This window comes from Talpa europaea (genome assembly GCF_964194135.1).
Source record: "Talpa europaea genome assembly, chromosome: 16".
NCBI classification, from domain to species: Eukaryota; Metazoa; Chordata; class Mammalia; order Eulipotyphla; family Talpidae; genus Talpa; species Talpa europaea.
In genome coordinates this window covers 42,191,780-42,206,048 of record NC_140084.1, presented here as the reverse complement: position 1 = coordinate 42,206,048, position 14,269 = coordinate 42,191,780, and the positions used below count along the sequence as shown (strand labels likewise).

The following is a 14,269-nucleotide window of genomic DNA, read 5'->3' as shown; positions in this document are numbered from 1 at the left end:
TGCTCACAGTTGAGCGACAACGCGATTAAAATTTGCTCCCTGACTGGTGCAGATGTCAAAACTCTCACAGGTGCCCATTTCTCACGGGAGAGACTCAGGATTCTGGGGGCAGTGCATAAATTTTACATTAGGGGGCCTCCCTGGTGGCGCAGGGGTTAAGACGCAACCTATGAAGCAGTCCTCAGCCACTGCAGCACGAGTTCGATCCCCTGGCCAGCCAGGGAGAAACCCACATGGCGGGACAGACCTCCCCTGTCTCGCCCGCTGCTCCCCTCAGCAGTGTAATTCGGTCCATCTGCTTGTTCTGTTCCCCACTCTGTCTCTGTCTCTCACCCCCCGTATCTCTGGCCTGTACCCCAGTCCTTGTATAAAAATAAATAAATTTTAAAAAATTTACATTAGGTCTCCAGGTCCCGCCTCTCTGAGGGTCCCAGACTCACCCTACACCTTCCCATAGAAATTGCCCCCTCTCGAGGCTCTTTATTTCAGGGGGTCCGGGCTCAACAAGCAAATGTTTGTTCCTCAAAAGGCGGTAGCCTCTGCCCCTTAAGGATGTACACTTTGCTCTCGACCCACAAACTGTGCTTCCATAGGACTCCGGCTCTGCTCTCCTTATCTGTCTCTCCACCGGCTGCCTCTAGAGGACCAGAATGCCTTGCCTCCTCGAATAAAGGTTCTCAAGAGCACCCCCCACCCCCCCACACACACACTCTTGGAATTGCAGCTTCTATCCTTAGAGAATTCCAGCCTTCTCCCTTCCTAGGGACCTTTACAATTAAGAGCCCGAAGCCACAGGGGACCTTAGGACCCACCTGCACCCATCTTACTGGCTGGCAGGCCCCCAGCCCTGCTCACAGCCTCCCAACTCAAAGGGTTGCAAGTTCAGGCCCTTTCCCTCATTATAAAGCCAAGGCCCCACCTTCTTTCTTTGGAATTAGAAACCCAGCCTCTTTTCCCAAAGGCACCGCCCCCAGAGCTTCAGACCCCGCCCCCTGGTTGTCACCTTTTCCTGAATTTCAGACCACCCCCTTTTCCACACAGAATTTGGGCGCAGACCCACACTTAGTCCCACCCCTTCATGTTTGTCTTCAGGGGCTCCAGGCCCCACCTGACAGCAGCTTGATTCTGAAGATCCCCAGTGCGGTAGCGTTGGCCCCGCCCACAGCCGACCCTAAACCCCGCCCACGCAGCCTGCTCCTCACCCCCGGCCGTCGGGTCCACCAGACTAAAAACAGCAACCGAGTCAGCTTCGACTTTATCTGCCATTCCCGCTCCTTCTTCCCGTGGAAGGTACGCATGGCAGAGGCAGACGGGAACCCCGTCACGCTCCCCCGCTGTTATCCAGGGAGGCACAGGCTGACTCACGCAGTCACGCTCACCCCGTTACTGCCACCTACGGCAATCCACACCTCCATCCCACACCGACACCCAGAAATCTGGGCTCACCCATTGCCCAGGGACACGCAGCCCTCTGGATCAGTACCGACGGCACTCAGGCCCCACTCACAGGCATTCGAGGGCTGTCCCAGCGCGACGGTGGAGTGCCTAGCTCTGCCCGCTGCACGTGCCCCGCGTCCTTGTCTTTGTGTGGCCCCCAAGATTCCTGCTAACATGGCCCTGCCACCCGTTCCCCCCTACCCACCTCCTACCCTTTGACAGGAGCATTTGCTGGGGGAGCTGCCGAAATTCCTCCCTTCTGCCTGGGATCCAGGGCATCTTCAATGCTCGTTGCTAGGCAACAGCCTTTGGCTCACCACTGCAACTTCCGGGGATGGCGTTGGCTTCCCCTCCCCCACAGAATTTGTAGTCCCCAGCTCCCAATCTCTCCCCTTCAGCGTTATGATCTCCCAGGATGGTTTCCATGTCACCCCTTGGATCCTGATCCGATCTCAACTCTTCGGAAACCCTCATTTCTAGAACCATGGCATTCCAGAAGCTTCCTCCCACTGTGTGCTCACACTCGGTTTTAAACCTGCTCTTAAAAAACAAACAAATTTCTCTCTTGTTCTAGATTTTTCCTGACATTCACTCATTCTCAGTTCGAAAATCACCAGGTTTCCAAAAACACAGTGTTCTGGATTCCCTGGCATGGGAAATTAATCACAATGTTGTAGATTACAAAATAGCTCCATATTCTAGATTCCCTGACATCCCCAATCCCCTTAAGTTCTAGACTTCCTAACGTTGAAACTTCCACCCCACCCCCCAAAAAACAAACTGCAGAATTTGAGAACCACAAGCATTCCAGAACATCCAGGATTTAGAACTACTTACCTTGCAGGTCTCCTATTTATTTTCTAGATTCTCTAACATTCCAGAATCCCTGCCATTATGGATTTCTTGGAATGCAAACAAATGCTCTAGTGATCTAGAAGGACAGACATTCCAGAACACCCCCTATGCTCTAGATAGCCTAGTAATCCAATTCCTTTCCATGCCCTCTAATTCTCAGCATTCTGGAATTTCAGATGTGAAGATATACAGATTGGTGGAGATTCATTGACATTCTAGAACACTCCCATGTTCCAGCACCAGTGACCTTTCAAGTCTTTTTGTGAGAAACTTCTGTCTGGAATCTCTGATATGCTAGAGAATTCATCCAGGAGCATTCTAGAAGATCTGTATTCCACATTCCCCATCATCAAACCCCTCTCCACTTACACCTCTGGCATTGAGAAACTCGGAGTTTCTAGAATTACTATATTCTAAAATCCCTTATTCCTAGTCTGGTCTACTTTGTCTCCTCTTCACTGACCCAAAGAAAAGAGGAAGAAAATTTCCCTGAGGAGTTCCCCTAAGAAAAGGTGTTTTTTTTGGGGGGTAGGGTGGGGAAACACACCAACTAATATGCCTGGGTGAGCTGAAATGTCTCACATATCTTCTCTGGTGTGGGAAGGAAAGGGGTGAAAGACTGGCAGCCCAGGATGTGGGCAAGGTGTTTGTGGAGGCAAGTTTTGGGGTAGACATTTAGGACATGGAAATCATACGTTTTTATCAACCTGTACTGTATTCTCCCCGACAGGTGGTAACTCCTTTGATTCAGAGACATCTCTTCAATTCTGTCCACATGGACAGAATTCACCTCCTGACTTATGGCACATGACCCAGAGCGGAACAACTGAAGCCCTCCACACCGGCCACAGTGACTAGATCAGGGATGACCATGACTCAATTCAAGCAAAAGAGAATCATTGATTTTTGCTGCTACTAGAGAGGGGAAAAAATGCTAAGAAGCCACCTGGAGTCCTCTTGGCACAGAAAAGGGAAAAATTGAGAATGATGCGTCCCAGAGGAAAATTAAGTCAAAGGATGGAAAGACATTTGGATGAGGGGTAGAGTCCTGGATCCAGCCCAACCTGAAGCCTGATGCCAACCCAGACATTCTCCTTTGTTAAAACCAGGAAAGACAGGTGTTCTTGAATCTACAGTCAGGGACCCCACTGGGCCCCCCATCTCTCCCACCCTTTCCTTGGGTGTCTCTGAACCCTCTAAGAACGTAAGCAAAGTGTTGGCAGTGAGAACTTTATTACGGAAGGGTAACTTTGGCTCCAGAAAAGGGAATAGCAAGGACCTAGTAACAATGACCACTCCAAGGATGCCCTGGTCCTGATTCCAGGGCTCAGACAGGAGGCAGGGAGGCACCTGAGTCTCCCAGGACCTCATATCCAAAGGCAGCTGTGTTCAGAAAGAAGTTTCATTGAGCTTCATCTTGGGGGGTACCAGAGGAACCCCAAGACTTGCAGAGGGCCTGGGAGCTGGTGTCGGTGGCCTTCGGGGTTCCGGTCCACTCCGTGCTAGTTCCTGGCAGCGTTCCACGAAGCTGCCTCCCCCACGACGCCGGGGCTCAGCCTGCGGGGGGCTGGGGCTCCCACGGCGGCTAGACAGGCCGCTGTTGCTGGAAGCGGAGTAGAGACTGGAGAGAAGGGGTTGATTACTGCAGGTCATTACTGAGAAGCCGGGCCACACCCCCTTCCCCAGGCCACCATGCTGTCCCTTCTGCCCCACTGCACAGAAGGGTGAGTTATGCCTACCTGGTGAAGGAAGTTCGGGGGGACGGGTTGGGGGGGAAGCCCCGAGAGGAGGCCAGTGGGGCTAGCTCACACTGCTCCAGTTGCTCCATCAGCTCTGCTTCTGTCAGGCCGCCTGCTGGGGTCAGGGACGAGGGGTCAGGGGGGCAAGATAAGCATCACAGGGCAAAGGGCAAATGTCGAGGGTGGGGATAGAAGAAAAGTTGCAGAGGTCAAGGGCCAGGCGTGTCCAAAGCTGAGAGGGGCTGAAGAGGGAGGGCCGGGAGGGGGCAGGGCAGAGCAGAGGTCAGAGGGCAAGAGTTTGGAGCGGAAGATCACAATGAAGGAGGTGGTGAAGGGGGGTTCAGGGTGGATCTGCGGGGCACGTAGGGGTACCAGGGGCCTGGCCGAGGCTGTCCATGGCGGTGGTCAGGTCCCACATGGCCAGGCTGCCGTTGGCCTGGCCGGTGAGCAGGTAGCGCCGGGGCCGCGAGCCGAGGCGCCGGGAGCCCTCGCACTCCAGCACCGTGAAGGCGGTGGTGGGCGAGCCGTCCACGGAGCGCACGGAGCACACCCTGTGAGGGGGCAGGAGAGTCACCAGGCTGCACCCGGTCACCTCTCATCTCATACCTTTCCTGGGCCACAGTTCCCACCTTTTCGGCTTCAGTTCCCACCTCTCCAGTGAGCACCCCAGCTTATCTTCCCCACTTCACTCAGCTTCCAGCAGTCTCCCGGGGCGCCCCTCGCCTCACCCCTGTGACGCCAGGTCTGCTGCTCCCCGCTGGTCCTATCAAAGTCTCAGGGAAGGTTTGAGCCCAGTCCTGAGTGCTTCCTCCCCACCGATCAGTCCCCACATGGGCCCACTCAGCTTCCCACAGCCCCCCTCGGCCCTCCCCATCTGACCCTGGTCCAGCCTTGCCCGCCCCATCCAGCCTTCTCCTTGGGGCCCGGCCCCCTCCAACCTCCAGCCCATCCTCACCAGTGGTCTCAGCTCTTCTGTATTTGGACAAGGCCCTGCCCCAACAGCTCCATTTCTGGTTCTGTACTCTAGCCCCCCGAGACCACGTGTACTTTATGGGGACCCCATCTGCCCATTCCTAGCTTTACATATGCTGCCCCCTCAGCCTGGCACACCCTCGCACTCCCTCCTTTCCACTGTCCTCATGCCTGCCTATTCTCAAGGTCTGTGCCCAGAGCCCCCTCTTCCAGCAAGCCCTCCCAGATGTCTACCTGGGCAGGAACAAGGTCCTCCTCTGGGCTCTTATGGCTCCCTGTGCTTCCAACCCCACCTGACCCTCTGCCTTAGCCCCCCACACCACCCTGACCCCTCTGCCTGGCCCCCACCCCCCTTGACCCAATGTCCTATGTCCCCATCCCCACTGAGACCCCTCTGCCTAGTCTCCCCACGCCTCCCGGACCCCTTGCCCACGCCCACCCAATTATGTCACATCTTGAAATCTCCAGTACCAGAGGTTCAGGCATATCCTCCCCCCAGCCTTTGCTCCTCCAGGGCCCCTTGGCTGGGAACCCCTTCTGGCCTAAGGGACCCCACTTCCTCTTGCTTCTCCTCTGACTATGTCGCTATTAGATGCGAGGTCCTCACCTATGTCCAGTGGATGAGAGTCTCACGAAAAGCTGGCTGGCACTTGGCACCACCTTCTGAATGAACACTTGCTGGTCGTCCCGCTCGCCATAGGGGCCTAAGCAGCGGGGAAGAGGAGCGTCAGGGTCAGCTGGGCACCTGGACCTCTAGTCCCCCAGATTCTGCCCGCCTCGCCCCGAGGAACTCCTGCTCAGGACTAGGTATCCCTCCCCAGGATACTGGAGCTGAGTGGGGTCACAGAGGGTTGGGGAGTCAGGCAATCAGGAATGGGGGGGGGTTCTGGGTTGAGTGGCAGTTGGCAGGAATCAGTGGGGGGGTCCATACAATTCAACAGGGAGTAAAGGAGGTCAAGAGAGTTCAGGGCACAAAGGAGGCCCACGGGGGTCAGGCGGGGTCTGCGGGAAGGGGGTCAGAGGCCACTAGGCACCGATGTCATTGCCAGCGCTGCAGCCGCCGTGCCCATCGGCCGACTCCAGGGCGAGGATCTTGAAGGAGGCGAGCGGGGTGGAGCCTGGCTGGGTGGATATCATGCCCCGGAAGCGAGTCACTGACCACGTCCGCACGTGGTTGTTGTCGGCACAGACTGAGGAGCACAGGGCGACAGCAGGTCAGGCCCTACCTGGCCTTCCTGAGCCCCTGGATAACGCTTTTCCAAGCGGTCAGGATTCAGACCCCTCGAATCCTTCCCCTTCAGGTAACTCTCTCTTCCCCAGACTCCAATGGGTCAAAACTCCTTTCTTGTTGGCACTGCCTCCAAAATTGTTCCAGAGCCTGCTCTCACCTCCCCTTACGCACTGTCCATCCCTCCTGCCCTCCTCTCCCTGGACACCCCACTCCCATCCCCATGGTGTGTCCCTACATGCAGCCAAGGGACTGTGAGCACCTGCATCAGGCCCCACGCCTCCACTCAGATGCTCCTGTGGTGCCATTTCACTCACAGTCAAGGACAAAGTCTGCTCTGGGCAACACTCCACTTTGGGCACAGAGGCTTGAGGCTCTCCCTCAGACACTTCAAACATCCTCCCAGCTCCCAAGCATTTGCAAGGCCTGTTCCCTCTGCCTGGAATGCTTGTCCCGGACAATCTGTACTGCTCATGCCCTCATTTCTGCACGAAGCTCCTTCCTCAGGAAGGTCTCCCCGCTACTGCCCCTCACCAATCCTGAAACTCTCCAGCCATTTGCAGTTTTTTTTTAAACCCATGGCCACTGCATCGCCTGATACTGAGTGACAGTTTTATTTATTCACTGTGTGCAGTCCCTACATGAAGGCCAACTCCATGAGGGTAGGGCTTTGGCCTGTCTGGTTCATCCTGTACCCCGTGTGCCTGGCACACAGTAAGTGATCAATAAATGCTTGCTGAACTTATGAATTCTCCCCTCTCTCCCACTAATTCACTCTCCCCCCTCACTGGTCTCCTTCATAGTCTAGGCGACTATGGGACCTCCAGATCAAAATCCTCCTCCCATAGAGGGTGCTGCCTACACCACTCCCTCCCCAGGGGGACTCTCAGCCACCTGGCTTGGGGTCCCCACTAAGCCACCCCTCCTGCAGGCTAAGCCCACCTGAGATGAGGTGTTTCTCCGACAGCATGATCTTGGTGACGGGACTGCGGTGCACGGTGAAGGTCTGGAAGAGCTGTGGCCCCGAGCCCACGGTCTCGGGGTGCTGTACGATGACGCGCACCCCCCCTGAGCTGGTGCCATAGGCGATCTCAATCCAGTTCCCACTGTCACCTGGGAGGACCACAGATGAAGAGCGGGGCAGGGTCACAGAGGCAGAAAACGAGGCAGACACGGGCAGATGAAGAGCCTAGAGTCAGGACACGAGCGAGAGGGACAGAGACAGCAAGGTCTGGGCAGTGGAGACCAAGGGACAGATTGAGAAAGAGGCAACCAGAGAGAGGCAGAGACACATGGAGACAGAGCTAATAAGGGGAGAGATACAGGAAAATACAGAAGCAAAAAGGAAAGGAAAATGGGGCCTCCCTGGTGGCGCAGCGGTTGAGCGCTGGGCTGCGAAGCTGCCTGCAGCCTCTGCAGCGCCAGTTCGATCCCCGGCTGCCAGCGAGGGTCCCACATGGCGCGTAGATCTCTCCTGCCACCCGCTGCTCCCCTCAGCAGTGTACTTCGGTCCTTCTGCCTGTTCTGCTCCCCGCTCTGGCTCTGGTGAATTCTCTCACCCTCCCGCGCTTCTGACTGTACCCAGTGCTTGTATAAATAAATAAATAAATAAATAAATCTTTAAAAAAAAGAAAAGAAAAGAAAAAAAAAAAGGAAAATGGAAGAACGGAGAGAGAGAGAGAGAGAGAGAAAGAGACAAAGAACCCAAGTCAAGGGGGGCATAATGAGCCAGAGGCAGATGGACACACAGAGAAACGGAATTAGAAAGACAGAAAAACACAGGTAGAGACACAGCCAGCAAGACAAGAAAACGCAGCCTAGTATTTCTAAGGGACTCTTCGATGAGGGAGTCAAGTATCCAGAGAAAAGGAAACCTTGTGGGGTGATAAAATCATTCCACAATTAAGTAGGGGTGATGGTTGTGAAAATGTGTTAATCTACCAAAAAAATCACTAAATTGTACACCTTAACATGGTGGAATTGATGGAATGTGAATTAATGAAAATTAATCTATTGCTCTGCATGTGAGGTCAGGGAACACAACAAAAAAGTCAGCTTTGCCCACATTAAAGATGTGGCTGTTTGCTGTACTAGCACACAGCATCATGCCCGAGCTCAGACATGGGCAAGGAACACCCCTCACCCCCCACCCCATGGTCTGGAGTCTGAACAATGTTAACAAGCAGTGCTTGTTAAAAGTGTTTGTTGAATGACTAAACGAGAGTTGAATCTATGCCCTCTACCAATAAATCCCACTGGTCATGGTGCACATATAATGGGGAAACAGTGGCAGGGTGGGGCTGTGGCTGGCTGCTGATGGCAGAAGGGAGGCCGCGTCATAGCTTACTGGTCTTAGGGGTGAGGTAGACGCTGAGGGCGGTGACCCCGTCCTCTGCCGGGTCTCGGTAGAGCTCGCTGACAAGGAGGTCATTGTCCTTCATGCGCAGGGGGAACTTCTGCACATCTGGGTGGGCATGAAGGGCATGATGTGTTTGCCCCAGGTGCCCTAGTCTTTCCCCACTCTCCCACTTCCCAGGGGAGGCTCTTGGGCACGGGGGGGGGGGGGGGTAGGCTACTGCTCACCCACGTAGTAGATGGAGCCGTTGTTGCAACCCAGGAGGAGGAAGGAGCCTGCCGCGTCGTAACTGGTGATGGGCTGCACCTCCTGGACCTGGGCAGGGCAGGACAGGCGGCGCTGCGGTGCCCCTCCCTGCCTTTGCCTCAGCAGTGGCCCTCCCGACCTGCCCTCTCCTCCCAGATCCAGTCTCCACCCCGGCTTGCAGGCCTACTTCTCCTAGGCCATCAGTGTCTCTATCTTAGAACGTCTCTTGGTTTGTGTTTCTGTCTCCTGACCTGGATCTTTCTGACATTAGTTACCCCATCCAGTCCACTGACCGCCACGAGCCTGCACCGACCAGTCATTCAGTCCCAGTTCGTCTCCGTCCACCCTTCTATTTTGGCTTTTTGACTCCTGTTTCCCTTTGTCTGGTTCTCTCCCTGACTCTGTCTCTTTCTCTCCCTTATCTGTCCCTCTCTCCCAAACACTCACACTTTAACAGGAAAGAACAGTACTGTAGATATTCTGTTGGGTTTTGTTTTATACTCTGGACATGCCTTGGGTGGGTGTGAAGAGAATAACACATGTGTACAACGCATCTCTCTGGGTTTCTGCCTTCCACACCACCTTCCCTTTCCTGCTCACCCATCCACTGCCTGGAGAATCCTCTCTGTTCCTTTCTAAAACCCACCCATCCTTCCCATCAGCTTGGCAGTCCTTTTTCCAGGAAGGCCTCCCTGATGCGCCTTATACCTTTAGCACATACATCCCAGTCTCTGAGTCACTGCTCTCTGACCCTCTGGTGCTTTCCAGGTTGGGTGGGGCCTGGAAGCTCGGCCTGAGTCCTTGTTGTCTGGGCCCCAGGTGGGCCAGCTCTCTAACCTGCCAGTGCTTGGTGACGGCATTCCACACCCCAATGCGTCCTGTGTGGCTTGTGGCGATGAGCTGATTTCCAACGAAGAATAAGGCCTCGACAGGCACCCCCAGGTAGAAGACTCCTGCAATGGGTGGGGATCCCTCAGCTGGCACCCGGCTTTGTGGGGATAAGGGGAGGGCAGGAAAAACTCCACATGCCAGAGGATTCAGCTGGGCCATGGAATCCTCACAGGATAGAGTTCAGCAGGAATTTCGGAGGATGACAGTGAGGGCGATGTCTGCGGTGTGGGGGACTCTAGTGGAATGGAGAGACGATGAGCATTTTCTTTTTTCTTTTTTCTTTTTTTTTTTTTGTGGGGCCCTCGCAGGTGGCCGGGGATCGAACTGGCGCTGCAGAGGCTGCAGGCAGCCTCGCAACCCAGCGCTCAACCGCTGCATCACCAGGGGAGGCCCACGATGAGAATTTTCAACAAGCAAAACATTTGAAGAACGCCAGAGGGGTCTCACAAGGACTGAGGTTTTAGGGAAGAATGAGTTGAACAAGTCAGAGACTTCTACAGGGACTGTAGATTCTAACTGGCTCAGGGTTTCTACTGGAGAATCCTAACCCAGCCCAGAGGTTAAAAGGGCAGTGAATTCTGATGGAGAAAAGAATTGTATGTGGGTGCATTTTTCTACCAAGCCAAAGAATTGTAGCAGGTTGGAGCATCTTAACAATGCAAACAATTCTTATGGGTTTGAGGATTTTAGAAGGTGGGTTCTTTTAATGGGTCACCGGTTACAGGAGGATTCTCAAGGACAAGGGGTTCAGGCAAAAGTGTGGTGACATACCTATCTCAGAGCCACCGCCTTCTGCCTGCAGAGCCCACAGCAGGATCTCACTGCCTGTGGCGGCGGCCACCATCTTGTCATGCTCACCCAAAGCACCACCGAGCACCCGGGCTGTGAGCGCCAGTCGCTCGATGGGCCAGTCCAGGCGGGGACTGGAGAACACCAGCTGCCAGCCAGAGGCTTCCTTCAACCTGCAGGAGACACCATCAGCCCTCACCCCCAAGCCCACCCCATCAATAGGGCTCAAAGTATCCAGCCCCCGTGTTCCTTGAGCACCTATAGCAGACAAGAAACTGGGTATAGGCCACGGCGATCCAGTTGTGGTGTCCGCATACCAGGCGCACCATCCCCGGCTCCTCTGGCAGCCCTTGGGGGGAAAAGCAGGAATCAGGGCAGGGTCACGGGGGGCGGGGGGGCCCTAGGTTCCCCAGCCTCCCAGGAGATGGAAACATACCTGAAGGGGAGGGAGGGGCTTTCTCATCCAGCATTCGGCCCAGCAGCCCCGCATTGCCCAGGTTGGGGGGCATCGTGTTGCTCCGGCGAACAGGGGCTGGGCGTCCCCCTGCTTGCTGGGGGCTCACCAGGCTATGACGGTTTCGCCGCTTCACTGGGAACACTGTGGGAAGGAGAAGGGACAGAGTGACAATTGTAATCATTCTAGTAACTGCCATAAAGCAAGCACTTAAAATATGCCAAGCACAGATTTACCCAGAAGCTCAGTCTCCTGATAAAAAGACTTCAGGAGGTGTTGGGACCCACATCAAATGACACTGAATCACACTGGGTATGTTTCTCACTTTTCCATTCCTTTGAGGCCATCACAGAAGAAAACTGCTATAATATCAATATCTCTTCGTATATGCTATTCTTTCCCCCTTTAATATATATATATATATTTAAAAATATTTATTTTGCAAAAGAACTGGGGTAGGCCAGAAACACGGGGGTGACAGGATTCACCAGAGACAGAGTGGGGACCAGAACAGGCAGATCTACTGAAATAAACTGCTGAGGGGAGCAGCGGGCAAGAGAGGAGAGGTCTGCTGTGCTATGTGGGTAGCTCCCTGGCCGGGGATCAAACTTAGGCTGTAGAGGTGAGAGTGCTGAGACTTAACTCCTTGTGCCACCAGGGAGGCCCTGATCTTCCCCTTTGAAGAAATGGAAGTCTGTGCCCTTGGCAGGCTCAACATCTAGCTAGAGTTTAATAATAGTTACCTCTGGGCTTTATTTTTGCATTTACTTTGTTTTTATGGTATAAAGGCAGTGATATAAAGCTTCTATTTGGAGTAATTTTTTTAAATGAGATAAAACTTAAGTTAAAAATAACAGTAGTATAGCTCTTCATATTTGACAAATTTCATGAAGGCAGTAAGTACTGACCAGGGTTAAGGATATAAAGCCATTAACTGAATCTCCCCACACACATTTCCTCTACCAACTACAAAACCAAGTGGTCTACAGTCCCCAGTAACCACTGGGGACAACACGCTTGACTGTTCTAAGGTCTCGTGGGGATTATAATCAATAAGTACACTTTAACATTTCTCCCCTCCAGCAAAGGACCCCAGTTCTTCACCAGCCTCCCCACAAGGAAACTAAACGTGGACTATACCTCCTATGGGGTTTGGGGGCATGCCTCCTGCCTTCAAGGGGTGTTCGCTGGCCCACTGCCTCATGGGAAATGCTGTTTCCAAGCATCAGGTTAAGCACAGGATATGGAACTACAACTTCCACAGTGTCTCAGGGTTCAAAGCCCTAAGGGATGCAGGCTTATGGGAAATGTCTTTAGCCGACCTTCCCCACACCCATGAGTAGTGCCAACCTGGTGGAGGTAGGTAACCATTGAAGAGGACGTTTCCGCAGGAAGACCGATCCAATTCTTCCCGCAGCTGCAGACGACGGACTGAGGCAGAAGAATAAGGCTGAAGCTTGGCGGGTACTAAGGTAAATTCTTTCCCCCTCTCCCCACCTCCTTCTCCATGGAATATCACCACTTAGCTTCAGGACCAAATCCAGTGCTCTCAGCTCTAACCCAAGCTTCCTTCGGGAGGAAGAGGGGAGAGGGAGGATCACTAGGCCACTTGTTTTCTCTACAGTGAAGATGCTGAGGGGTCCCCACTTACCCAGAGGAGTAAGCCCATAGAACTGGGCTTCATGGAGGAGGCTGGAACCGTGGACACCCCTGCGTAGAATTGATTAGGGGTCAGGGTCTGGGGAGTGGTCGTGAGCAGAGAATTTTGAGGATAAAGTTTTCAAAACTGCCGTTTTCGATGAGTTAAGATTCTAAGGATGACATGGGGGTGGAAACGTGCGTGTGTGGGATTCTGGGACACGATTAAATATGACCAAGTTTCTCAAAGAGAACTGACAGAACGGAGCGTAAGTGAAGGGGGGAGAGAAGAGACTTCTCAAGGGACAAGCGCCCCTTTATCCTGCATGCCAACCTGGGGTCCAATTCTTTGGTGCGCAGGAAGTTGAGGATGGGGGCGAAGACGGTGGGGTCCCTGTCGATGAAGATCTGCAGGGGGACAGAGGATGGATGGGGCAAAGAGCAAGGCTGAGTGGGCTTCTGGCCCTCCTACCGGCCCCTCCCTTCCAGGTCTTGCCCCACTCACTGCTCCGGTCTCATCTTTCAGCGTGGAGATACGTCCGCTCAGAAGACTGCAGGGAGGGGACACAGAGCAGGTGTCACAGGCTGGGGTGTGGGTGGAGGAGGGGATTAGGTCCCTCCCCGCCCGCCCCGCCCGCCCCGCCCGCCCCTCCAGCCGACCCCACCAATCACCTGGAGAAGAAGGAGTCTGGGATCCAGGTGAGCGTCTGGCGGGAGGTACTGAACCTGACCGGGGAAAGTGAGCGGGCGCGAGCGGATGAAGGGGAGGAACGCGGGCCCCGACCCCCGGCCGGTGGAAATCCTTTCTCCCGGGGCTAGTCCAGGCTCGCGCCTCCGGCAGGGGGCGGAGCAATCTTTGATGGACAGGGATTTCCTCCCGGAGAGGCGGGGACGCCCAGCCCTCTCCCTGCCCCCAAGGGTGGGGTCTCCGGAATCTCATACACTCACCTCTTGCCCCCCACATTCAGATGAATCACTTCCCCGGGAGGTGCCCGTCCTGAGACCCCCTCAGCGGCAGGCACCGCAGCGGCCATGGCCCCCGGGCGAGCCTGCCGGCCCGCACCCGCTTCCGGGTGTGCAACCGGGACCCGCCCCCGCCGCGTGGTCATTGGGCCGGAGACTGCCGGAGCTTCGGACGATTGGGCAGAGTGCTCGTCCGTCGCAGCTAAATGCTCCACCTCTTTAAAGGGGCCCGCCTTTCCTGTCCTGGACGGGGCGGACTTGGTGGCTCCTTTGGGGAAGTTTAGTAAGGAGCAATAGCATTTCGTAAAGAATGACATTCCTCCATTCCTCTGGGGTTCCTGTTTTAGGAATGGCATCTTTGTCGGGGGGAACATGTTGAGGCCCCGAAATTAGGCCACACCGAGGGGCCCAATGTTCTCCGTAGCCACAGGCTCTCCACCTTGAGTCCTCCCAGGTACATCCCATGAAACGCGAACAAAGCAGCGTAGACCGTCAAAGCCAAAGGATTTATTATAGGTACATACAGTGTGCGCCTGCCACACCGCCCCACACCCCCGGGGCCCCAGCGGCTTCTCCAGGCGGCGATGGGGGCTGCCCGCAACCCGGTTCCCCCACTCCTCAGGGAGGTGCTCCAGCCAGAAGCATGCAGGGGGAGGGCTTCCCCTCGCCCCTCCCCTCAAGAAGAGGCTTTTACAACTGGA

The 14,269-nt window shown here is 54.8% G+C and overlaps 1 protein-coding gene across 1 annotated transcript; it reads right to left on the bottom strand.

The window, feature by feature from the left end:
• Nucleotides 1-3,510: 3,510 nt before the first annotated feature.
• Nucleotides 3,511-13,639, bottom strand: SHKBP1 (SH3KBP1 binding protein 1; the record flags this gene model as incomplete). Its single annotated transcript, XM_084257425.1, has 18 exons — nt 3,511-3,913; nt 4,032-4,146; nt 4,404-4,582; nt 5,611-5,707; nt 6,038-6,193; nt 7,174-7,344; nt 8,579-8,695; nt 8,815-8,902; nt 9,671-9,786; nt 10,496-10,686; nt 10,772-10,862; nt 10,950-11,111; nt 12,318-12,398; nt 12,619-12,677; nt 12,940-13,013; nt 13,111-13,156; nt 13,278-13,331; nt 13,554-13,639. The coding sequence occupies 18 exons, from the start codon at nt 13,637-13,639 to the stop codon at nt 3,682-3,684; spliced, it is 2,115 nt and encodes a 704-aa protein (XP_084113551.1). The 3' UTR covers nt 3,511-3,681.
• Nucleotides 13,640-14,269: the final 630 nt, after the last annotated feature.